This window comes from Oryx dammah, unplaced genomic scaffold (assembly GCF_014754425.2).
Source record: "Oryx dammah isolate SB20612 unplaced genomic scaffold, SCBI_Odam_1.1 HiC_scaffold_29, whole genome shotgun sequence".
Taxonomy (NCBI): Eukaryota; Metazoa; Chordata; class Mammalia; order Artiodactyla; family Bovidae; genus Oryx; species Oryx dammah.
The window spans coordinates 8,842,472-8,867,021 of record NW_024070213.1 but is presented as its reverse complement, the minus strand read 5'-3'; the positions used below and the strand labels follow the sequence as shown (position 1 = coordinate 8,867,021).

The window sequence follows — 24,550 nt, the reverse complement described above, 5'->3', positions numbered from 1 at the left end:
CCAAACGAGGCCCTGCAGCTCAGTCCAGGCAGAGGGCAGAGACAGAGCCCAGATGCCCAGCCCCGAGCTGTGGGACCCCTATCCTGCCCCCAGCAGACCCAGAGCCCCTGAATGGGCACATTTGGGGTGGACGAGGACAATCAGGACACAGAGGACAATCCCTCTTTGCCACCCTGCCTCACGTGCTAACGCCTTTCCCTCGAGGTGCCCTGGCTGGGTGGGGTGGACGTAGCTGACTCCCAGGGCCTGGGGTGGACCCGATCTCCCCCCTCGCCTCCTCCCTCCCGTTCACCTCTCCCTCTGTGTGCTCTGCCCCCACCTCTGCCCCAACCCTCTGTGATCTGAGCCACCCACCCCGCACCCCTGCAGAGGCCCAGCGGCTGCCCTACTATGCGACCTACTGTCCCACGAGGCTGCTCGTCCACTCCATGTGCACCAGCCACTACCTGGACATCTTCATCACCTTCATCATCTGCCTCAACGTGGTCACCATGTCCCTGGAGCACTACAACCAACCCACGGTGAGCCCGGCCTGGCCCCTGGCCCTGGGTCATGTGGTGGGGTCACTCCTCAGTGGGACCCCACCCCAGGGATAGGCGGGCCAGGGTCTGAGCAGGTCCTGCACAGGGTCCTATGCTTCAGAAGCTCAGGGCCTGGTAGGATGGATGAGTGAGAGGGAGAGGTCCCTCCTTTCCAGGGCAAGGTCCTGGTGAGTGGGGTGGGGTGGGGTGGGGTGGGGGTGGGGTGGGGGTGACATTCGGGTCCAGCCTTGAACATGGGTGACAGTGGCCGTGGTGTGTTCCCTGAGCCTCTCTGCAGGACACACTATGGATATTAACTCTCCAGTCCTCGCAGCAACCTTAATGTGTGTGTGTGGTGGGCTTTTTCCAGATTTTGTAGATAAAGAAACCGAGGCTCAGAGACATAAAACACGCTGCCCAAGTCTTTCAGCCAGTGAGTGGAGGTGGGACTGGAACTTCGGTTTGCCGCTTGGCTCCACTGCTACTGGGCATATGGAGCCTGGTAGAGGGGCAGGGCCTCTGAGGGCAAACACTGGGGTAGGAGAGGCGACCGGTTCCCAGCTGGTTGCAGGCAGTGTTCATGAGGGACATGAGGGGTGTGTTATGTAGGGGCGAGTCTGAGAAGACTTACTGGAGTGGGGGAAGAGGGGAGAGCAGAGCCTCCAGATGAGGAACTGGTACATTATTTTAAATGGTAGGAGTGAAATACAGTGACTGCAGGCAGCCATTGACGGAATGCAGCCGTAATGGTAGAACTTCTAAATTAACATGAAGAAATGGAATAAGAATAAGTTCATATTAACCAAGTATTTATTCTGTCTGGTCTTGGACTATGACCTCGTTTAATTTTGATAGCAACTTTCTGAGGTGGGTACTATTATCATCCCCAATTCATAGACTGGAAAACTAAGTCCTGGAGAGGTCACGTGACTTGCCAAGGCTACAAACAAGGAATAAGTGCTGAGTCTGAATTCACATTGATCAATAAGTGGTCTGGTTCTTAATCACTACCTTAACCATTACCCCATACTGCCTCCACTGAGTGGCAATTGGACCAGACCAGCAGAAATAAGGAAAAGCAGCAATCTAGAATAAATAGCACACGTTAAGTAAGGGGGGAGGAGTAAAAGCAGATATGTAAATCATCGCATTAAGTGTGAATGGAGAAAATGCTCCCCTTACAAGGCAGAGATTTTTCTGACTGGAGTGAAGGTGGCGGACAGGTCATGGGGCCTGGATCATGCTTCTTTTTGTTGCTCCTGCAGTCTCTGGAGACAGCCCTCAAGTACTGCAACTACATGTTCACCACTGTCTTTGTGCTGGAGGCTGTGCTGAAGCTGGTGGCATTTGGTCTGAGACGCTTCTTCAAGGACCGGTGAGCAAAACTGGGCTGGGCTGAGGCAGCAGAGAGTGCACTGCAGGAGGGGAAGCAGTCCTGACCCCAGGGGGAGCTTGGAGCAGCTGGAGGAGGGGAACCAGTGAGAGTCTGAGGACTGACAGCCATTGACCCCGGGTGCTGCCTTCAGCCCTGACGGGTGCAGGGCATTCTACCGAACCCCTCTCATGGGTCCTCCATACCCCACAGGTAGAGCAGGGCATACCTCATGCAAGCCCTTCTTTTCAGAGGGAACAAGTGGAGCTCAGAGAGGTTGATGGACTAGCCCAAGGCCACACAGAGGGAGCAGCTGGCTCAAGATTCAGACCTAGGAGTCAGAACCCATTCCTCCTCAGATGTTCCTTTAGCCTGGTCAGCCTCTTGCTTGAGGGATAGAGGCTGTGGTGGGGTTGGGGTTGGGGGGCAGCGAGGGAGCTGGAACCACTGGGATCTGGAGGGGCTATTAGGGATCCCTGAGGGCCATGGCAGGAGGGTGGAGGGCTGGGACACTCCTCCCAGCTGGAGTGTATCTAAACTCAAGTGCTTCTCGCCCTGCATGTCACTCCCGCCCTCCTCTGCTTGGCCGCACAGGTGGAACCAACTGGACCTGGCCATCGTGCTGCTGTCGGTCATGGGCATCACGCTGGAGGAGATTGAGATCAACGCGGCGCTGCCCATCAACCCCACCATCATCCGAATCATGCGGGTCCTGCGCATTGCCCGGGGTGAGGGTCCGGCGGGGGAGAGGGGGAGCAGGCGGGGCAGGATGAGCCGCCTGCTGAGCAGAGGGAGTAGCAGCCTGTCTCTGACACACACTCGACGCGCCCATGCTGTGTGCCCACACTTACCCTCGTCCTGACAGCTCTGTACTGCACCCTGGCATGCCCCCTCCATATAACACCCTGCCCAGTGTGGTCCAGTCTCAGGTGGGGTTGAAAGGACCCCAGTGCGGCTGAGAAGACATTGGGTCCTCACCAACCTTTCTCCAGCTCTGGCTGGGACACCTTGTCCTTGAAACCTTCTTTCTTCTCCCAGAAGCCTCTCTTTTGCCCCAAGGCTGTCCTCATACTTGTTTCAAAAAACCTCCTGACTCTGGCCTCGCCCTTCTACCTGCCTCGCCCGTTGCCCCCAGATTCCGAGGTGGTGAGGGGTCTGGTGGAGAAACTCAGCAGTCACCCTGGGGCCTCTCCAGCCAGAGAGGAAGGGAGAGACCCAGGGACACTCACACACTGGTCATTGTGGCCTCATCACAGTGACTTACGTGCTCATTCACACACCTGATATCCCTCTGCTCCCTTGTGCCTGCCCTCCTTCTCTTGGGCTTTTGAACACTGACACCCACCCGGGGAGGACGTGTTTTTGTGCACCACCCCCATTCATCTGCACCCAGGGCATTGTAGTGTGGCATCTCGTTCACGCTCCTCCATGTTCTCGCTCTACTGCATTCACACGCACACACACGCACAGGTCTGTCCCCGCTGGTCTGGGCTGAGTGGGCTGGGTTGGGTGTTGCCCACAGTGCTGAAGCTCCTGAAGATGGCCACGGGAATGCGGGCCCTGCTGGACACCGTGGTGCAAGCTCTGCCGCAGGTAAGAGCCGCCCCTCCCTCAACCTGGCCGTCATCGGTGTCAGGCTGGGCCCCCTGGGGGGCGTGGGCTGTGACTTCCCTTCTCTCCAGATCTGCCCGGAGCCAGGCAGAGTCCTGCCTCCAGAGAAGCAGTTGTGAGCTCAGGGCGTGAGAGATGGGCGGGTTCCCATCTACTTCTTCCTTCCTTTCTTGGCTGAGCACTTGGTCCCTCCCCCCACCCCTCCCCCACCTGCCTGCTCTGTACCCAGGTTCTGCCCCCAGGAGTCTAGGGGAACGACAGAGGCCTCAGGGCGGTGTGGGGAGAGGCCCGCACAGGGGGAATCAGAGAAGGCATCAGGCACTTCGAGCATGACCTTATGGGACGGCTTGACCTTGTAGGTGGCTTGGTAAGAGGTGGTGATGTGGGCAGAGAGGTGACCGGGATGACATTCTAGGAGGGAATAGCAAGAGACACTGACCTGGGGGTGGGGACCCTGGGAAGTCAGGAAAGCGCCCCCCACCATTGGTGAGGGGAAGGGAGGTAGCGTCAGGGCCTCAAGAGTGCATCTTCTGTCCTCCTGGGAGCTCTGCAGTCCCGGCTCCTCCTCCCCTCTGTCCCGGCTACTGAGGGCTCCTCTTCCCCCTCCCCTCAGTGCGGCCTCACCGCGCCCTGAGCTGAGCCTCATATACACTCATGTATTCACTATGGCTCATCTAGTCTTAAGGAACTTTAGGGGTCTTAGGTAAAAGGCACAGATACAGCATGCTGAAGATGAGGATGAAAGATCAACAGCCCAGGGAAAGTGAAAGCAAATTCTCTCAGGCACTTGGGCTGAGGATGTTGAGTTCCATTCTCAAGTTTGGTGTGAGCTTCCTGGCAGCCTTGTTGCAAAGGGAAAGCGACACAGCAGACAGCAGGTCTGGATGGAAAGCAAGGGCTTTCATTCAGAGAGCTGTGGTCTTTCCTAACATGAAATTCCTTTGGAAGAATTTGTCACATGGGAGAGGGGGGTGAGTTCTGGGCAGATAGTAAATGGGTTGGAGACCAGACTCAAGCCTCCCTGAAAGTCAAAGTGTTAGTCACTCAAGTCGTGTCCAACTCTTTGCGACCCCATGGATTGTAACTCACCAGGCTCCTGTGTCCATGGAATTCTCCAGGCAATAATACTGGAGTGGGTAGTCATTCCCTTCTCCAGGGGATCTTCCCGACCGAGGGATCAAATTCAGATCTTCTGTGTTGCAGGCAAATTCTTTACCATCTGAACCACCAGGGAACCTATGGTCAAAGCCTAGTGCCCCGTGAGAACCTGGGGATGAGGTGCCTTTATTTTTCTTGCTTGTGAAATTGGGGCGAGGGGTGGTGGTGGTAGTAGTTCTTATCTCAAAGGGTTGTTGTGAGGTTTAAAATAGTTAAAGCTTGTAAAGCACTGGATCTTAAGAAGGACCATGGAAGGATCTCCTAAGGACAGGAATGGGGGTGGCAAGTGTGTACCCCCCGCCTGCCTGGCCTCCTGGCCGTTTCCCCTCTCCCTTTCCCCTTGTTCTGACCCCTGGGCATCCTAACCCTATGTTGGCATAGGGCACATGGAGATGCCTAGGAGGTCCCAGCCTCAAGTAGGAGACATGGGATAGTAATTACAACTACTTTTAAGAGATGTGTGTGCCTGGGACCATGTGGTATTGGGGTGAGGGGCTTACCCCTCAAAATCTATTAGCTGATCCTGGACATTTCCTTGGTTCTTTGTAAAGTGACATGAAAACGAAACCTCAGCCCTTTCCTTCCAGGCTTTGTCTCAGGCACACAGAGAGGAGGCATAAGGGAAGGCTTCTCAGCAGAGGTGACCCCTGATCCGGGTATTGAGGGGTGGGGAGTAGGCATTTTCTAGGCAAAGGCAGAGAGAAGGTCTTCCTGGCAGAGAAAACAGAATATGCAAATGGGGTTTGTTCTCTGTGTGGCTGGAGTCTGGAGTTGGGTGATCAGTCTGGGAAGGGTCCACAGGGCTGGACCCCAGCAGTTGGGGCCTCACACCTGGCCTCAGAGGTGCTCAGTGAGAGCCTGTCTCTTTAATAAACCAGCATCATTTAATTAGACACTGTTGGTGTGATTGTGGCGCAGCTCAGAAGGAAACCCTTGTCTGGAGTAGAGAAACATTAGGAGCCCGTGATTAACACGGTTTACTTTGCAGCAATTAACACGAACATCCTCAGATTCCATTCACGCAGGTCTTCTGAGGGTTCTCAGAGACACTTCCGTTCTAGGGCAAGAACATGTTGGAGCCTTATCTTAACCATAACATGAGTTAAAGGTGGTCTCTGGCCTATAGATAGACTTGAAACAGGTTTGAAATCTGCGATATTTTTCTCCCGCCGGAGCTGTGGGGGGGGGGTGGCTGGGTCTGCAGGAGGCCTCTGGGGGGCCCAGTCTTGCATGATTCCTGTGTTCACGCCTTTCTGGGGCCAGGGCTCGTGCTGGCACAAGGAAGCAGATCTGAATTACCCCAGCTGTGCCCCTGCCCTCCAGGACTTCCCAGACTGGCAGAGACAGTGACAGGAACACAACAGTTAGACTCAGGCTGTAAGACTGAGTCCCCGTCTGTCTGAAGGAATTCAGGCAGGCTTCATGAAGGAGGTAGCATTCTTGATGTAACTTCTTTTTCCCCCTCTCTCCATTCACCCATGGGATGGTACTGACCACACACAGGTGTAGAAGCTGTGTGCAGAGACCCTGGGGCCAGCCTGCTAGGCTTGACCCCAGTCCTACCACTACTAGCGATGTGGTCCTGGGCATGGGCTGCACCTCTCAGGACATCCGTTTCATCACCTGAAGAATGGGGGTAAACGAGAGTCCATGGATCGTTGTGTGCAGCCATGACTAAGGAATGCTTGAAATCAGACCACTCACAGGAAGGGCTTCATGCTCTGTCACTTCGGTCGTGTCTGACTCTTTGCGACCTCATGGACTGTAACTCACCAGGCTCCTTTATCCATGGGATTCTCCAGGCAAGAGAAGGGCTGCCTTCTCCTAACCAGGGGAACTTCCTGACTCAGAGATCGAACCCACGTCTCCTGTGGCTTCTGCACTGCAGGCGGATTCTTTACCACTGACCACAGGGGCCACCAGTAAGGGCTTCACACGTGTTATATTATGTCTCGTGCCCTGTGCTGGACCCAGCCGGCCCTCCAGGAGGGGGGGCGGGTGGCCAATACGGACGCAGAGCCTGCCCTGACCCTCAGGCTGGCCCTTTGCCTGGAGCCTGCTGTGCCCCCTCCCCGGACCCTGCCCAGCCCCACCTGCTGTCCCCACAGGTGGGCAACCTGGGCCTCCTCTTCATGCTGCTCTTCTTCATCTATGCCGCCCTGGGAGTGGAGCTCTTCGGGAAGCTGGGTGCGTGATGCTGAAGCTGGCCTGGGGGGTGGGCTATGGAGCAGGTCTGGTAGTGGAGGGAGGGTCCTGGCACGGTGGGGAGGTCTGAGACACCCTCCCCCAAACAGACTGTCATGTCATGGTCTCTGTGATGGGGAAATGTTCCCACAGCGAGCCTTTGGGGGCTGGATGGGTTACCCTCAGCCATCCACACCCCCCTCCCAGTGTGAATAGAGGCTTTGGAGAGATACTCACCTGGGTCCAAGGGCACTCCCATAACTGTGCAGGGGGCCCCCCACTTGGAACCCCCCCATTGCTGTCTGACCTCTCAGGGATGCCCCTTCCAGTCCCACCTGCCAGTGCCCATCCTCAGTCAGTGCCACCCTAGTAGGCAGAGAGGACAGGCCCAGACTGAGGGCAATGCAGCCCACATCCAGGCAGCCCTGCACAGGGCCAGCTCCAGCAAGCCAGGCTCCTCTGGGCATGAGCCCTTACCTACCTTAGCCCAGCTTCTCCCTCAGAAATTGATACCTGGGTGGAGCGAGGAGCCAGGCTCACCTGAACTTGAGTCTCCACCAGCGTGCCACCTCTCTGAGCCTCAGTCTCTCCATCTGTGGGCGTGCACAGCCTGCACATGCCTCAGACATGTGCACATGTCTGAGATGAGGCTGAGAGGCAGAGTGCAGGGCAGGCCCTGCAGGGGACTCTGCAGCTGGCCAGGCTGACCCCACTCTCCTTCCAGTCTGCAATGACGAGAACCCTTGTGAGGGCATGAGCCGGCACGCCACCTTTGAGAACTTTGGCATGGCCTTCCTCACACTCTTCCAGGTCTCCACTGGCGACAACTGGAATGGGATCATGAAGGTACACGTGGTGGGCAGGGGAGGGAGAGTCAGGCTGGGCTCTGCCTGCCCAGCGGCCCGTCGCACACGGGAGGGTGTGCAGAGCACAGAGATGCAGGGGGACCTACCCACGGCCCTGGGACACAGCAAGGTGGACATGAAGCCAGAGCGGGTTTTCTGTCCACCCTGAATGCTGCGCTGGGATGAGGGCTCAGATTCTAGGGGACAGGACTCTGCCTGGGGCCAGGGGGCTGCTGGGGGCCCGAGGCCAGGGACTCCAGGCACCACTGCTCTGGGTGCCAGGCCCTTGGCTTGGGCTTCACTGCCCATCACCGAGCACGGGTTCCCTGGCTCTGGCCTGCAGTTCAGCCTGGGCTGGGTGGAGAGGGGCCTCATGAGGACAGAAATGAGGCCTGTGTCCCAGACCCCCGGGCCTCACCGCTAGCTCCCTGCTGCATCCCACTCTCCCCCGTCCCTGGTGCAGGACACGCTGCGGGACTGCACGCACGATGAGCGCAGCTGCCTGAGCAGCCTGCAGTTCGTGTCACCGCTGTACTTCGTCAGCTTCGTGCTCACGGCCCAGTTCGTGCTCATCAACGTGGTGGTGGCCGTGCTCATGAAGCACCTGGATGACAGCAACAAGGAGGCCCAGGAGGACGCCGAGATGGACGCCGAGCTGGAGCTGGAGCTGGCCCATGGCCTGGGCCCCAGCCCGCGGCCACCTGCTGGAGCCCAAGGGGCGCCCGCGCCCGCCCACGGACCAGGAGGGGCGGCCGGCGAGGGTGACCCCGAGAGCTGCCTGCGCCGAAGCTGCTACTCGCCAGCCCAGGTGGGCGGGGCCCGGAGAGGGCAGCGGGGTCGCCGAAGGCTGGGAGGACAGCTGGGCTGGCGGGAGGGGGGCTCGGGCAGAGAGCTCTGTCGTTCCAGGCCCCGTTCGCTCAGCTCCATTTCAGGGGTGACCCTGTGATGCGGGGTCGGGCCCAGGCCACGGGCGGAGAACCAGGAACCCAGCCCGCGCCCGCCCACCCGGCCATCCCGAGCCGGCCGATAATCCCACCTGTCCCCACCCCGTCCCCGTCCGCCTAGGAGAACCTGTGGCTGGACAGCGTCTCTTTAATCATCAAGGACTCCTTGGAGGGGGAGCTGACCATCATCGACAACCTGTCCGGGTCCATCTTCCACCACTACTCCTCGCCGGCCGGCTGCGAGAAGTGTCACCACGACAAGCAGGAGGTAGCGGCAGCGCCCCCAAGGGACCTGGGGCCTCGGGGTTGAGGGGGTGGCACCAGTCCTGGTGGAGGGCCAGCCTGAGTTTCGAGCCGCTCTGGGTGGAGGCCCGCCAGGGCCTACTTGATCAAGGCTGGTCCCAGGGGGCTGTGGTGGAGGACGGGCCTCCTCCCCGAGCCCAGCCTGGCCTGATCCTCTGCTCAGTGCAGGCCTGTGGTGTGGCCTCAGGAGGTACGAGGCCCCCCTCTGGGCCTGTACACAGCAGGTGCTCAGAAAGGGCGTTGCCCACCGTGGTGGTGAGTTGCGAGCGCCAGCAGGAAGCCCAGGCGTCACCTCTGGTGCAGTGAGCCCTTTCTGTGACATCAAGGGGTCACCCAGGACCATTGTCCCAGAGCTCAAGGCCTGAGCACCCTGGAGCCTCTTCCCAGGGCCCCTCCTGCCCTGGTTCCAAGGCTCAGTCCTGCCCTCCCCAGGTGGGGTTTCCCTGATGGGCACTGCAGGGCATCCGTGGCCTTGGGCCTGTCTTGTGCAGGCTCAGGCGGGTCCAGTCCCCTCTCCCAAGCCACGTGGGGCCCTGAGCACCTCCCTAGGAGTGTCCAGCACCCAGGGATCCTCTTCAGCCTGAGGTGACTTCAGACTCCCCAAGGTCCTAGGGGCTCACAAGCACCCCCAGCCCGTGAGGGCAGCCTGCACAGGGCTACAGGTGAGTCAGACCCAGCAGCCTTGAAGGGCATTTGGTCTGCTTGGACCAGCTTTGGTTCACAGCCCTCAGCAGCTCACCTGCCTCCTGGCCCAGCTCAGGCCTGGCACTCTGCCGTCTGTGACATCCTCGGGTCGTCTCCCATCCCCAGCCCAGGCTAGGTCCCTGCACAGGATGGACGTGCCATCTGTGCTCAGATCTCTTGCCCTCTCTGGCTGCTGCCCTGTGTCTCTCTGGAGGACCAGCCTGCCCCGGTGCAGCCCCAGGGGTGACCTGAGGTGGCCCCCTCTCCCTGCAGGTGCAGCTGGCCGAGACGGAGGCCTTCTCCCTGAACTCAGACAGGTCCTCGTCCATCCTGCTTGGCGATGACCTGAGTCTGGAGGACCCTGCAGCCTGCCCTGTCGGCCCCAGGGACGGCAAGGTGAGCACCCAGGGGACTCCCGGGCAGGCGGATCTGAACTTGCAGCCTGGCCTCCGCCTGCCATGCTGGGACACTGCCCCTTCCTGGCGCACCATTTAAGTGGCACCCGCTGCGTGCTGGGCCCTCATCTCCTGTTGGTCAGATGAGGGCTGGGGACAGAGAGGTGGAGTGATTTACCTGAAGTCACACAGCAACAAGCCAGGGCTCCAATCACAGGATCCAAGTGGCCCTGGCCACTCACTGTAGCTTTGGATGTTTTTGCTCTATTGGGAGTTGTCCCTGGTGGGCACACTTTATAGGGGGACTGGGGGAGGCTGGAAAGTCTAAACAGGTGCAGGCACCTACTGCATGCCATTCTGTCTGCACTCAGTGTGCCCATCCCCCAGCTCTGTGCGTTAGGGGTGATGTGACTCCATTCCACAGGCCAGGGCATGAGGGCTCTGAGAGGTGAGGTGGCTTGTCCTGTCACACAGCTGGGCACGGTCCCCAACCTTTGCCCTCGAGGTGGTCAGTCTGAGGGAGGCCAGGAGGGCTGGAAGGGCTGCTCTCTTGATCCTGCAGACTCAGGGAGGGGAGGTCTGCCGCTGAGCTTGTGACCTCAAGGCAGAGTCATTCTTTTTTTTTTCTTTTTTAAAGTATTTATTTCTTCATTTGGATTCCCTGGTGACTCAGATGGTAAAGTCTGCCTGCAATGCAGGAAACCCAGGTTCAATCCCCTGGAGAAGGAAATGGCAACCCACTCCAGTATTCTTGCTTGGCGAATTCCACGGACGGAGGGGCCTAGTGGGCTCCAGTCCATGGGGTCTCGAGGAGTGGGACACTTGGGTCTTGGTTGTGGCATTCAGGATCTTCGCGGCATCGTGTGTGGTCTTTTGTTGCGGCACACAGACTCTCTCGTTGTGGTGTGTGGTCCCAGTAGTTGCATCGGAGGGCTTAATTGCTCCAAGGCATTCTAGTCGTGATTGCCCAGGCTGGGGGAGGTGCGAGAGCCCCTGGCCAAAGGAGGTACACAGTGGGCCTCCCCTAAGAGAGTCTCTGTCCCCCTGACCCCTGGCGCAGCCTGGATTTGGCACCACCGCCCCCAGGGCTGTCCTCCATCAGCTCCAGGAAGGCGGGGATGGGGGAGTGGATCTTCCTGGCCCCCTCTGGCCCCCTCCTGGCAGCTGACAGCCCCTGTCCCCCGCAGCCCCCAGCCCCTTCCTGCATCTCCTGCACCCCTGCACTGTTTACCCACACAGGATGTTGGGGTGCACAGTGTCTAGGGTCTGGTGGGTGTTCGGTGGGTGCTGTTTTATTAGGACTCAAAGAATTGTTCATAGGGGGCTCATCTACCTTGGAGGGGGCATAGAGGCAGATTTGAGGCGCATACTGTTCAGAGGAGACCTTGGGCTGCAGGGTTGAAGAAGGGCAGGGCTCAGGGAGTGCCAGGAAGGAGAGCTGGCTACCAGAAGGAGTGGTTCCTCTCTCATTTATGGATGTGGAAACTGAGGCTCAGCCACGGGCAGGTCCCCAGGGTCACACTCACAAGGAGGCTTTAAAGCTGCTTGGTCTGTCTTCTGGTGCCTTCACCAGCCTAGGCTTGGCCTTTTTACTGGCCAGGGTCTGTACCACTTGGCTACAGAGACAAAGAAGACCCTCAAGAGTCTCAGGGTCACAAGGGGAGTAAGTGGGGAAATTGCTACCTGCCTGGGACATCAGAGAGGGCTTCCTGGAGGTGGGGTCCTTTCACCTCCAGGAAGTTTTGGAAGATGATGATCGCTGGCCAGGTGAAGGAGGTGAGGAGAAGGCCGTCCCAGGCAGTGAGAGCAGCGAAGCAAAGGGGTGTAGAGCAGGGGCATGAAGGCAGCTGTGGTGGGCTGTTCCCCCCTCCACCATCCTGCCCCTTCCACCTCCCTTTCCCTGTAGGGCGAGCCTGACCCGCCTGAGCCCATGCGGGTAGGGGACCTGGGCGAATGCTTCTTCCCCTTACCCAACACGGCCGTCTCGTCGGGTCCGGAGAACTTCCTGTGCGAGATGGAGGCCATCCCATTCAACCCCGTCCGGTCCTGGCTGAAACACGAGGGCAGCCAAGGTGAGGGTGGGAGCCCCGCCAGCTCCCATGGCCCTGATCTCGGGTGTTGGCTTCAGAGGGAGCTGGCTGAGATTTTTCCTTAGTAATTTTGCCTAGACTATTATATCGAGTCCAGAAAGAACCAGATGGTTAATTGACAATAAAGGATAGGAATCTCAGGCCTGATAGAACAATGACAAAAGACCAGGAGCCAAATAATACAGAGAGATGAGGTCATAATTATACCCAAAATCTGGGCTAATGGATGATTCATGCTGAGTGTCCTGGGAGCCGTGGGGAAAAAGGAAGCAGGTTGGCACACACAGCTCTCATCAAGCAGAAGGCAAGCTGCCTGATCATTGAAGCGTTTTTCTAGAGCTGAATTTGAGAGGTGTTTATCCCACAAGATTGTCACACAAGGTGATGCTGAACAGCAGAGAGCCTGTGGTCCTCAATAGCTCTTTCGTACAAAGCCCTACCCTCAGCGTCCTCTGTTTGCACTTTGGGCTTATGGCTGGGCTCTGGGCTTGAGGACAGAGGACTTGACTGGCCCATCACAGGTTCACCTTCACCTCCAGTCTCTCTGGAAGGTGATGGGATCTGGCTTCATAGTACTGGCTGGGGAAGGGGGGCAGAAAGATGAATTCATCAGAAGACGGGCCTTGAGATCCTGAGCCCACCCCACGTACTCTTCTGGGAGGAGGCTTGGCCTTGAGCACCTTCCAGGAGCTAAAGGTGGAGTGACTCTTCCGAGGACATTCCTAAAGCTGATGGCCTCTGGACTGGATATGATGGCTGAGGTGCCAAGACCCCAGACCTCCTGAATCAAAAGTTAGGGCACAGGACCAAAGAGCCTTTCTGATCAGACGAAGTCCCATCTTCTTTACCTAACCTTTCATTAGCATTTTTCCTGAAATAAGATGACATAGATGAGGAATCCCCCTTACCTGGGGACATTCGCGCTTCCATCCTCATCCTGGAAGCCACTGAGGGGGCCATGGGCAGAAGTTGCTGCCCCCCACCCGATAAACTGCCCCTGCTCTCATCTCCACCTCACCTTCCCTTTGCCCCCTCCATGCCCAGCACTCTCTGCTCTGCTGTGCAGCATGGTGCCCACCTGTGTGCTGTCCTTGGGTGGGGGCCCCCAGGCCTGGCCAGGCCCCAAGGGCGTCAGCACTGGGGAGCGAGTGTCTTAGTGAGCACTGCTGTTCATAGGGCTTGAGCTCCATAGCTGCCTCTAGCTCTTACAGCCATGTCTCCACTCCTCGAGGTGGGCAGCTGGTCCCCATTTAAAGAGGAAGGAACCTAGGGGTCCTTGAGCCTGGGTCTGCTTGGCTCCAGAAACTGCCATCGCCCAGAGCCCATCTTCCCAGGGCTCACAAGGCAGGCTCGGTGTTTCTTGCTCTCACAATGGACTCCGAGGCTCAGAGAGGAAGGCTCGCCCGTGGAGTCACAGCCAACTTGTCAGGGGCGCCCTTCCTGCCAGCCCACCCTCAGGGGCCCGCAAGCCTGAGCCTGCTCCCCTGCCCCTCTCCTCCCTCCCCAGCAGCACCCCCGAGCCCCTTCTCCCCGGATGCCTCCAGCCCACTCCTGCCCATGCCGGCCGAGTTCTTCCACCCTGCTGTGGCCGCCAGCCAGGAAGGGCAGGAGAAGGGCGCCAGAGCCGGGACCCTCCCCAAGATCGCCCTGCAGGGCTCCTGGGCCTCCCTGCGGTCGCCGAGTGTCAACTGCACCCTCCTTCAACAGGTACTGTCCCTCCCGGCTCTCAGAGCTCTCCTGTCAGGGGACATGCGAGGGGGATCTTGAAATCCAATGTGAGGGAGGAGGGAACGGAGCCCAACCAAAGGCACCAGGCAGGGCGGTGCCAGGGACACTTGGGAGAGGGGCATAGTGGTGAGACTGGAGGGAGGAGGTGACAGTAGAGGCTGATGAAGTGGACAGGGCTGGGTCCTAGGGCATCTGGGGACAGCAGAGTGTGGGGAGAGCCCAGGCTGGGGGCCCTGGAGGAAGACCTGGGCTCTAGCTTGAGGGGACAGGGAGGAGGGGGCATTGGGAGTCATTGCATGGTGTGGGGCGGGGTGAGGGGGTTGGGGTGTGATTGCTAGGAATGGAGGTCTCGGTCTGCGGGGCTGCCTGTATTGAACTGGCCAGGGCTGCCACCTGGGCACCCCTCAGGGCACAGAGCAGAAGGGTCTGCAGACCTGACATCCCTGGTCTGAAGGATGGGGGGGAGTGGGGGCAGGGGGAGGGGACCGGGTCTCAGGGAGAGGCACAGTGTGGGAGGCATAGTCAGCCCAGGGCTCTTGCAGTTACTTGTTCGCCCAGTGACTGTTGACCCCAGCTACCCACCAGCCAGGCTACAGCCGCCTGCAGGGTGAAAAAAAAATCCCTGCCCCCCGGGAGGTTTACCGTTTAGCATGCTGCAGGGATGTGCCAGGAGAGATGATCAGAATAAATGCACGGAAAGTATAGTGTGTTTGGCAGTGCTGTGGGCCAGGGAGAATGCTGCCGGGGAGAGGGCCGGGAGCTGGGCGGCGAGTGGGGTGCTGACAGCTCAGGTGGAGGCTGGGAGGCCAGTGAGCACTGACAGGTGTGTCAGGGAAGAGCTTTCCAGGCAGAGGTGCGGGTGGGGGTGCGGGGTGGGGTGGGAGGAGCCAGGCGAGTAATGGGGGAGAGAGGTCCTACAGGGATGGGGTGGGGCCCAAGGGCTTTTCCTTCCAGCGAACTTGGATCCCCCTCTGCTGGGTGCCAGGGTCTGGCTGGGGTCTGAGCAGGGTGACGCTGGTGGCACCCTGAGGACAAGGCAGTCGCGGGGTGGGGGAGGAGGGCCCAGTCGGAGGCTACTGCAGGGACCACCAGGAGGGCCACCCTGCAGCTCAGACAGCGGGAAGGCCTCACTAGGCCCGGTGTGTTCCTGAGGGGTCGGAGGGGCTGGAGGGGGTGTCCATCGGGGGAGGGGAACACCGGGCGGACCCCCACCCGCTGTGGCCCTCCCCGCAGGCCACGGGGAGCGACACGTCGCTGGAGGTCAGCCGCAGCAGCTCGGCGGGCAGCCTGCAGACCACACTGGAGGACAGCCTGACCCTGAGCGACAGCCCGCGGCGAGGGCTGGGGCCGCCGGCGTCCGTCCCGGGGCCCCGCTCCGGCCAGTCCCCCGCCGCGCGCCGCCGCCCGAGCCCGCGGGGCCGGGGCCCGTTCAGCCTGCGCGGGCTGCGGGCGCACCAGCGCAGCCACAGCAGCGGGGGCTCCACCAGCCCGGGCTGCACGCGGCACGACTCCATGGACCCCTCGGATGAGGAGGGCGCGGGCGGCCGGGCCGGCGGGGGCGGCGGGGGCGCGGGCAGCGAGCACTCGGAGACCCTCAGCAGCCTCTCGCTCACCTCCCTCTTCGGGCCGCCGCCCCCGCCGCCCGGCCTCCCGCCCGCGCGCAGGTTCAGCAGCGCCAGCAGCCTGGCTGCCGGGCCCGGCCGCCCCCGCGCCACCGCCGCCCCCGGGCCCCGCGGCCTGGCCCGCAGCCCCTCCTGGGCCGCCGCCGATCGCTGCAAGGACCCGCCGCGCCCGGCCGAGCCGGCCGTCCCCCGGGACCCGGAGGCCCCCGAGCCGCAGCCCCCGCCGCCGCCGGGGGAGCCGCCGTCCGGGGACGCCGCGAGCCAGGGGAGGAGATGAGGGCCGCCGCCCGCCCGCCCCGTTTCACCTTTCTTTACCTCAGGAGCCAGGGGCAGACAGCAATACTTCGTCCAGTCCACCACCTGGACCTGGGCGCCGCGCCGGGGGGGCCGCCGTCGGGGCGGGAGGAGCAGGCCCCCCCCACACCCCTGGTGGCCGAAGCTCAGAAGGGCCCAGCTGTGGTCCTGCCCGTGCGTATACGTGTATACATATGCATATACATAGAGAGAGACAGACATATATATTTATTTTTTCTACCGAGAGCTTATGACTTCCAGAAAGTGCTAAAGTTGAGCATAGCCGGTGGGGGCCCACTCTGGGGGCACTGGCGGTAGGAATTTTTGGTGTCTCCCTCCAGGGTTGAGAGTGGCTTGGAGAGGGCTCTCAGGCCTCTCAGGGTCCCGACCGTGGTGACCGGGGAGACAGGCCCAAAAGAAGAGGTGGAATTCAGGGTGCATTTTTTTCCTTTAAAGAAGAAACGCTGCTAAGATCCCGCCCCTCTACATGTTGGGGTGTCTGTCTTGTTCCTGACCGTTTAGTTGTTGTGACAGTCCTTCATAGATGCCCCAGAGCACACAGACTCTCTTAGTCAACCAGTTAGATGTCTTTCTTTAGAAAAACCAGGGGTGAGTCCTGGTATTACTTTTAGGACGGGGTGGGGGTGGAAGGTGGCTCCAGGACTGAGCAGGGTGGGGGGCCTCACCTTTAGGTGAGGTTCCAGGGGCTTTTGCCCCCAAGGAACTGAGAGCAGCAGGGCTGCAGGAAGGAGAGGGACGGTGGAGGATTAAGCAGATGAGGTGTTTGGAGGTCAAGGGAACCCTCCTGGTCTGTGCTGGTCCGACTGTCCCCTAGGGCTCCTGGGTTCTGACAATCAGTGGCCGGTTACTTATTGCCTTTTACCCCCACCCCAGGGTGGACCCTGAGCCACGGCCATTGCTGGAGGTTGTACACACCCCTCCACTCCCTGTCCGCTGACCAACTCTGCTCCCCGCCCCCCATCCTCCATGGAGTTCAGGGTAAAACAGATCTGACAGGAGCCTAAGTAGGGGTGGGGGTGCCTACCTGGGCCCTGGGATCAGCTCTGGCCCCTGCACCTTCCCACGCCCGCCTGGCACCTGGAGACCCACATCCCCACATCCTCTCTCCTTGCTGCCTGCCTCTGAGTCTCTATTTTATTCCCCTTCCCAGCTTTCCCAAAGCTGCAATACTTCTCAAATGGGTTCCCAGATGGGTATTTATTTGAATAGTTTTGCATTTATTTCAGTACTTATTAGAAAAAAAACCCAGTACATTGGACCCATGATGTCACAGACATAGTGCTCAGATCAAGGCTGGGTTTTGAGCAGTGAATGGACTTGAAGTCATTTTGAGGAAGAAGGCTGGGTCACGGTGATGCAGTGATCTGCAGACACACAGAGGTTGTGGGGTGGGAAAGGCCGAAAGCTGGGGACTCACCACCCTTCAGCAATAACCAGGCCCTCTGCCGGTGTGAGAGCCTCTCAAAGGCTTCGGCTGGCCCCACTGAGGGGCCCTTGACCTTGTTCCCAAAACCTGACCTTAAAGTGTTTGGCTTTGGGCTGGGCAGACGGGTTTGGGAGAAAGGTCTTCTTGACAGGCCCTGGGTCTTCTGGGTGGCAGAGGGACCCCTGGGGTCTGGGCATCGTGCAAAGGGATGAGGTAACATGGCCTGCGAAGCCTTTCCCCAAGAACTGGTAGGGGGAAGGGTTGTTTGGTCCACTTCACACCTGAGAAAGCCAAGGTCCACCCCAGGGGGTGAAGGGGCCACCCCAGGACCCTCAGAGCCCAGGGAGCAAAGAGGCTGGGGCGCCGTGGGCGGCCAACCCCCGAGTACCTGAAATGTGAAACAGGGACCCTGTATTTCAAAGCAGGTGGATTCGGAAAGTCACAGCCGGGCCTCTGCTGGCAGTGGGGGGAGTTGGGCCATCTTGGTGGTCAGTCCTGGACTTGCCCCTGAGCCTCTGGAGCCTCCCTCTCCTCACCTGAAAGTGTGATGGTGGGCAGTCCTCTTTGAGGGGTCGCCGTGAGGCCACACAAGGCAGTGCCCACACACTCTGCACTCTCCCAGGTGGCAGCCTCCGAGGAGGGGTTGGCTGGGCCTGGGGTCATGTCCCCTCCTGCCCCCAGGGGCCCATTGGCTGGAGGCAGAGGCTGGGCCCTAGTCCTGAGCTGCTTGCTCCAGAGAGCCTTGCACTGGCCTCCTGGCCATGCTGATGGTTTCATCACGGGGGTGCTTGCTTGTCTGGGGAAGAAGAGGGCGGGGGTAGCCTGCCAGGCTCTGCCTCACCCTCCCTCCATGAGCTACGCCGGCCCCAGCAATCGAGGTGGAGGGGAGGCCACACACACAGTAGCTGTGCCCGGCAGCGTGTTCCTGGAGGGACGTGTGTGCCAGGGGCTGGAAAATGGCCAGAGGGGACTGGGAGGCCCGTGTGGAGGGTGGGGGTGGTTCGAGGGGATGGCGTCTGACTCTGGTCAGCAGCTCCCGTTTTCTGGGCTCAGGAGTTGCTGGGCGGCCCTGAGCCGCGTGCACTGCTGCTCCACGCACAGACCAGGGAACTGGCTTTCCTGGTGTCACCAGGTTACCAGTGGCTGGGCACGGAACACATCTTGGGTGTGTCTGACATAAAACCAGCCTTTCACTGGGATCTGTGTGACCTCAGAACAAGCAGACACGTGGGAAGAGTGATCCAGCCTTCACCGGAGTGATGGTGGGAGGTCTGGTCAGAGCAGGATGTGTCTCAGAGCTGAACACGGAAGATAGAAGCTTTGCCCGAGGGAGTCGTGAGAGATGGGCTTGTTCCTGGAGGGCCTCAAATGCTGAACCCAGGCTCTTGGTCCTGTTCCTGGGAGTTACAGGTGAAAGGGGACCAGGGAAGCTGTGGTTGGCTGGCCAGGACAAGCCCAAATGGCTAAGGGTTGGGTGATTAGCCCCTTTACCCTCTCTGATCCTGAGGCCTGTCTATCACAAAAGCACAAACCTACCCTAACCCACATGGCCTGGCCCTGAGGAGAGTGGGGACCCTGGTGCTGGACACCCCAAGCTGTGTGTGTGCAGATCTCTGCAGGATGGTGGCTGGCAGGCACCTCAACACCTATACAAAGGGAACCAAGACCAGATGGGACATGGCCTGCCCTGGCCAAACCCTTTTCCTGTCTCCTGCCAGGCCTTCTCCTGCACCACGCAGCCCCCTAAAAGTGGACCAAATGTGCACAGTATCAGCCTGTCTGCCTGTCTCCCCAGCCCCCAATTCTTCCCACTGGAGCTTTCTGTTTCCAGGGCCACCTCTGGCCCCCTTTGCTGCGCTGTGTAAGGGCTTGGGGTCTTAGAAACCGCTGTTTAGCCCAGATACACATATTCTTTTTGTCTTTGTGCAATAATCAGTGTTCCTGGCGGAGCCTGGGCTGAGCCAGGGTTTGAGGAGGAGACAGAGGCCGCCTCCTCCTGGAAGCCCTCCACCCAGCCCTGCTGCTGTGACTATCGCACTCCCAGTCGCTGCACAGTTTCTATGGTGTGAATAAACTTCCCTCCTAGTTGCTGATGGCGCTGGTACCTACTGGCCAAGATGGCCTGGGGTAGAGAAACCAAGTGGCAGGCGCCACCAGTGTTGTTTTGAATAAAACCCGAAGCCTATTTCAGAATTTTTCTGTGTGTCTGGGCTGTTCTTTCCCTAGTGGTGGGGGTGTTGAACTGGGGGGTTTCCCGGTGTGGGGGTGGGTGGGCGTGGTGGTGGTGATGTGTTTATCATGCTCAGGCTGCGGGGCCTGGGGTGTCTGGGACCTAGAGACACCCACAGAACGGTCCTCTCCTGGCTTGGGTGTGGGTCGAGGGCTGCTACTGGGCTGGGGAGGAAGCAGAACCTGGCTTTGTAGTGAAGACGCTGGACCTGGGTGAGAGAGTAACAAGAGAGTGCCATCTACTTACCTGGGACTGTTACCTAAAGTCATACTATGGGTATTTTCAGGACTCTTGGTTCAGTTCAGTTCAGTTCAATCGCTCAGTAGTGTCTGACTCTTTGTGACCCCATGGACTGCCGCACACCAGGCCTCCCTGTCCATCACCAACTCCTGGAGTTTACTCAAACTCATGTCCATGGAGTTGGTGATGCCATCCAACCATCTCATCCTCTGTCATCCCCTTCTCCTCCTGCCTTCAATCTTTCAGCATCAGGGTCTTTTCCAATGAGTCAGTTCTTCATATCAGGTGGCCAAAGTATTGGGGTTTCAGCTTCAGCATCAGTCCTTCCAATGAATATTCAGGACTGATCTCCTTTAGGATGGACTGGTTGGATCTCCTTGCTGTCCAAGAGACTCTCAAGAGTCTTCTCCAACACCACAGTTTGCAAAGGACAAAAATCCAACTCAAATGAGCTTGAAAGAAAAAGCTGGAAGAGAGGAAAGGAAGGCAGGGAGAAAAGAGAGAAATAAGATGAAAGTAACTTAGTGGCTCAAGCAGTTAAAAAGTCCAGAGGCAGAGTCAGCTTCAGATGCAGTTGGATCAAGGGCTCCAACTATGTTGCTAGGACGAAGTCTCTCTCTACCTCTTGCCTCTGCTTCCTTCTGAGTTTACCTCCCTCCTCTCCGAGTGGCCACCAGAAGCCCAGCCTTGGGGCCTATCTGCCCACCCCCAGATGAAGGAGAGCATCTCTCCCTGACAGTCTGGCAGAGTTCATGGACTCTCATAGGTTGACTAGGGTATGTGCCATGCTCTGACTGGCCAGGTCTGAACTCTGGGGTCCAGGGATGGGGGTGACCCACTGGCATCATGGTTTGAGAGCAAGAAAGGGAGAAACTGTCAAGGAGAACCACTGTGTGCTTGTCGGAAGGAGGGGCTGAAGGCTGGACACGCAGAGAAACCTGGGCTGCCTCTTCTCCGGCTGAGCTGCGTGTCCCTGGGAAGGGTGCTCTCGTCACTGCCCCTCAGATCAGACCAGGGCCCCAGAGAGGTCCAGAGACTGAGCCCCTGGACGTCTACAAGCTGTGGGAGAGGAATAGCCCAGCCAGTGACCAGCGGGCCTGCCTGATCCCCACCAGCCTATCTAGTCCCCCCGCCCCCTTGGTGTGTGCTCTCTACACTTGAGGGCCAAATAGGGCCTTGGCCTGGACACGAGAGGGGCGTGGGGACAATGCGGGTGACCTCCAGTGCTGTCCACTTCAGAGAATTGCAGAGAACAGGAAGACCTGGGACCACCCCACAGACAGGCCTGTAACCCCGGCTTTCCCATCTGCTCTGAGACCCCTTCTGGTGGCCACTGGGGGCTCTGGGTGGGGTGGTGGTGGTGTGGACAGAGACCTCACTGCAGCCTTCCAGGTCTCTCTGCATGGCCCCCATGTGGACGCTTCCAGCTGCAGGCTTTGCTGCTCAGAGCACTAGGTTTTCCCTGCTTGAGGAGGGGGAGGCGGAGGGGGTCTCACCAGGAGCCCTTTCGAGGCCTGGGCGTCTGCCTCACCATAGATGAGACAGTGGGGGCAGGGAGAGCGGCACGGCTGGTGGGGGCTGCCGCACACGCACTGGTGCACGTGGGCCTGCCCCGGGCCCACCCCAACTCCTGAATGGTTCACCTCCACCTGGGGAGGGGTCTGACGCCCATTTTCAGATGAGGAAACTGAGGCAGGGCAAGCCTTCCCCAGAGCAGGCGGGGCTCTGAGTCCCAGTGTCGGTCCAGGCCCCAGCCTGAGCCTCACTCATCACCCGTGAGACGTGGTCCAGCTGCCCAGCCTCGGCTCTCATGGCCGAACCGTCCAGCAAGCCCTGACTCCCTGGGGAGACATCCTGCTCCAGCCCTTCCTCTCCCAGCCCTTAGAGGCAGGCCTCCTAGACTCTTCCACGGGGCACTTCAGACTCCACCTGTTCAAAACCTCTAGACACTTGACCCCCAACACCCATCCCTCCCTGGAAGCCTGGGCATCAGACTCCTCTCCTCCCCAACCAGGGGCCCCTGGCCTGACCACCCACCTCACCCTTGCTTGCCTTCTGCTCCCCAAGCCAGCTCCTTCTCACCACCTCCCAACCCTCCCTGCTGACCCCTCAGGGCACATTCCTTGGCCCCTTGGCTCACCTTGCAGGGCCCTTTGGAGGTGAGTGTCCCTCCTCCTTGAGCTCTCTGCTGCCTCCCAGCCCCCAGGCTCTCTTTGCCTCCTTTCCAAGCCTCACTGCCTTGTCACTCTGCAGACCACCCACGTGCTGCCAAACCCAAGCCTCTTCCCCCTTGTCCTGTGAGAACAGGCCCTCCCCTACCTAGCGTCCCTTCTTCCCTTTCTCCCCTTTCTCTGGCTCTTGCTTACCACTTCGGCTTACCCGAACGCCACTTCCTCCAGGAAGACTTCCCAGCTGCCCATGGCTTTGGTCTCCAACTTCCACTCCTCCCTCCACACCAACTCTATCCCCGTGGCCTTGTCTGTCTCCTGAGTCCCCATCACACCACATCAGTCCAACAAAGGCAATCATGGTCCCTCCGCCCAGCCCAGAGACTAGTGTTCAGCTAACCCCCTCCCTCACTTCTCTCCCCGGGGAAACTGAGGCCCAGAGAGGCGGTATGACCTGTGCCAAGTCACACAAGGGGACAGTGCCAGAGATGACCAAGGCCTGCCCACCCCTTCCATAGCGGGGAGCAGCATCCCTCTCTAGGCCGAGGCCACTGCGAGCCCTAGAGAGCAGAGCTGTGCTTTGTTTTGCTCTCCCTTATGCGTTAATAATGGGATTAAAGGCAAGCTGCTGCCAAGGAGAGAGACTGAGAAAAAAAAAAAAAAAAGAACATTTTAAGAGAATGAAAAACTTCACCCATCAGCACTTTTTATTTAGACCTGAATTCATGAATTTTAACCAAATAAACACTGGCGTGTTAGGTATTAATATATGGACGATTATGCAAAACCGCTATTATGGCTGTAATGAAAATTAGATTCTGACTCGGAGGTAGCGTTCCAGGAGGGAGGCGTCCTCCAGTTTCCTGCGCTGTGACCTCAGATTGCCGTTGTCATGGTAACAGGGTTGCTCTGGGAATCAGGGGATAGGAGACAGATCCTGTGGGGAGGGGGCGCCAGAGGGCCCCCTGGGCTGGTGCAGACCTGCAGGCCCCCGAATTCGGGCTGGGCTCCCACGGCGCTGCTCTGAGACTCACGGGAGAGCAGACAGGTCACCAGTGGGAGGGGTGGGATATGCACAGTGTCCCCATGTCACCCACGACTCCTTCTCACTCCCCTTCCTGGTGGCTCTGCCCTTGCATATTTCAGTAGATGTTTGCTGAGCACCTACTATGCACTAGGTGACAGTTGCTGGGGACACAGTGTTGATGGGTCCCCGAGTTCAGGAACCTGCTGTCTCAGATGGGGAGATAGAAAATAAACAGCAAGCAGACACACGAGTGGGGTTGTTGCAGAACCTGAAAGCACCAGGACTGCTCTGGCCCAGGTGCTCTGATGAAGGATGACTGAGGGGAGGGGGACAGTCCTTCCGCCAGGGGAGACCTCTCTGGAGGGGAGTCCTTTGAGCCAAGGCCTGGAGGACAAGAGGTAGACAGCCATGCAAAGGCACTGGCCACCCCTCAGAGAGTCGGGCCGCCAGATCAAATCCAGGACACACGGTTAAATTTGAATTTCAAATAAATCATGAATAATTTTTTAGTGTATGTCCCATACCATACTGGGGACATACTGACACCAGAGCCCTATCTGTGGTTTGTCTGGAGGTCAGATTCTTATTTGCTGATCTGCCAGTCCTATCAGAGGGAGGAGGTGACTGACTTGCCCAGGTCGAGATCTGGTCTGATCTTCTCCTGAGTGGCTGCCTGGGGTCCCTGAGCGCCCCTACCCCCACCACCAGGGCTGGGCTGATGGCTGCAGATGTCAGCTCCTCAGGATGAGGTTTTTGAGTTTCCCCGGGAGACGTGGGGCACAGGAAGGAAGGTCTCCCCAGTGCTGCCGCTGACACTGCCATTCACCCCACTGCGGCCCGTCAGTGTTGGCCTCCTGGCCCGAGTCTCCTCTGCTGCCGTCCCTCCCTCTCTGCCCCGCGTCTGTCTCTCTCTGTGCCTCTCTCCATCCGCTTCTGTCTCTCTGCCTTATTTCCCTCCGTCTCTGACTCTCCACTGATATCCTGACCATTTCCCCCTCATATTTGCAATAACAGAAAGCACATCACCAGCTAGGCGGCCACCCTAGGCCCTCTGTGTTCAGTCCCCGCAGGGAGGGTGCTGAGGTCTGCAGGTGGGCTGGGGGCCGAGTCACAGCCCCGACCCGATTCTATGCTCTTTCCTCCCCACACGGTGCCGGTCATGTGCGCTCTCACCTCCTCTGTCTTGGGAGATGGGAAGGACACTCAGGTCAGGGTCCCTGTCCTGCCCACCCAGTGACCGTGGTCCAGAGTCACCCTGCTTGGGCAAATCAGGGGACAGCCTGCTGTGCTGGTGCTGAAAAGGGCCAGCTCTGGCCCCGAGGAAAGGTGCCACCGTGACTTGTCACCTAAATGTAGAACTGGGGGGGGTTCCCACCCCCACTCCAGGGCACCTCATAGCACATACTACCCGGAGGGGTGTTCCCCACAAGACACTCCATCCTGGGAGGATGGAGAGGCAAAGGTCAGGGACTCAGGGCCCCGTTTGGATTTGGGACAGGGCCCGGGCCACCCACAACCACGGAGAGGAGCATCTTCCCTCCAGGAGGCCGCCACAACAAGTTACACAGGCACCATCACCATGGTTACCTCCCAGAGCCAGAGGAAGATTTGGAGAGAGAGAGCATCCAGCTGTTCCCAGCAGGGGATGGACAGGCCTTGGGTGTCTCACCCAAGGAAGGTGACAGCT

General features: G+C 59.1%; 1 protein-coding gene across 1 annotated transcript in view; it reads left to right on the top strand.

Annotated features, from left to right (window-relative positions):
• CACNA1I (calcium voltage-gated channel subunit alpha1 I) overlaps window positions 1–15,734 on the top strand; it is a 111,689-nt gene extending 95,955 nt beyond the window's left edge. Inside the window, exons 25-36 of the mRNA XM_040233258.1 lie at window positions 370–521; window positions 1,787–1,896; window positions 2,488–2,621; window positions 3,416–3,486; window positions 6,771–6,849; window positions 7,571–7,692; window positions 8,155–8,499; window positions 8,757–8,903; window positions 9,896–10,018; window positions 11,924–12,089; window positions 13,618–13,814; window positions 15,069–15,734. Of these exons, the coding sequence (XP_040089192.1) occupies window positions 370–521; window positions 1,787–1,896; window positions 2,488–2,621; window positions 3,416–3,486; window positions 6,771–6,849; window positions 7,571–7,692; window positions 8,155–8,499; window positions 8,757–8,903; window positions 9,896–10,018; window positions 11,924–12,089; window positions 13,618–13,814; window positions 15,069–15,734 (2,312 nt within the window). The remainder of the gene's footprint in view (window positions 1–369; window positions 522–1,786; window positions 1,897–2,487; window positions 2,622–3,415; window positions 3,487–6,770; window positions 6,850–7,570; window positions 7,693–8,154; window positions 8,500–8,756; window positions 8,904–9,895; window positions 10,019–11,923; window positions 12,090–13,617; window positions 13,815–15,068) is intronic.
• The last annotated feature ends 8,816 nt before the right edge of the window (window positions 15,735–24,550 follow it).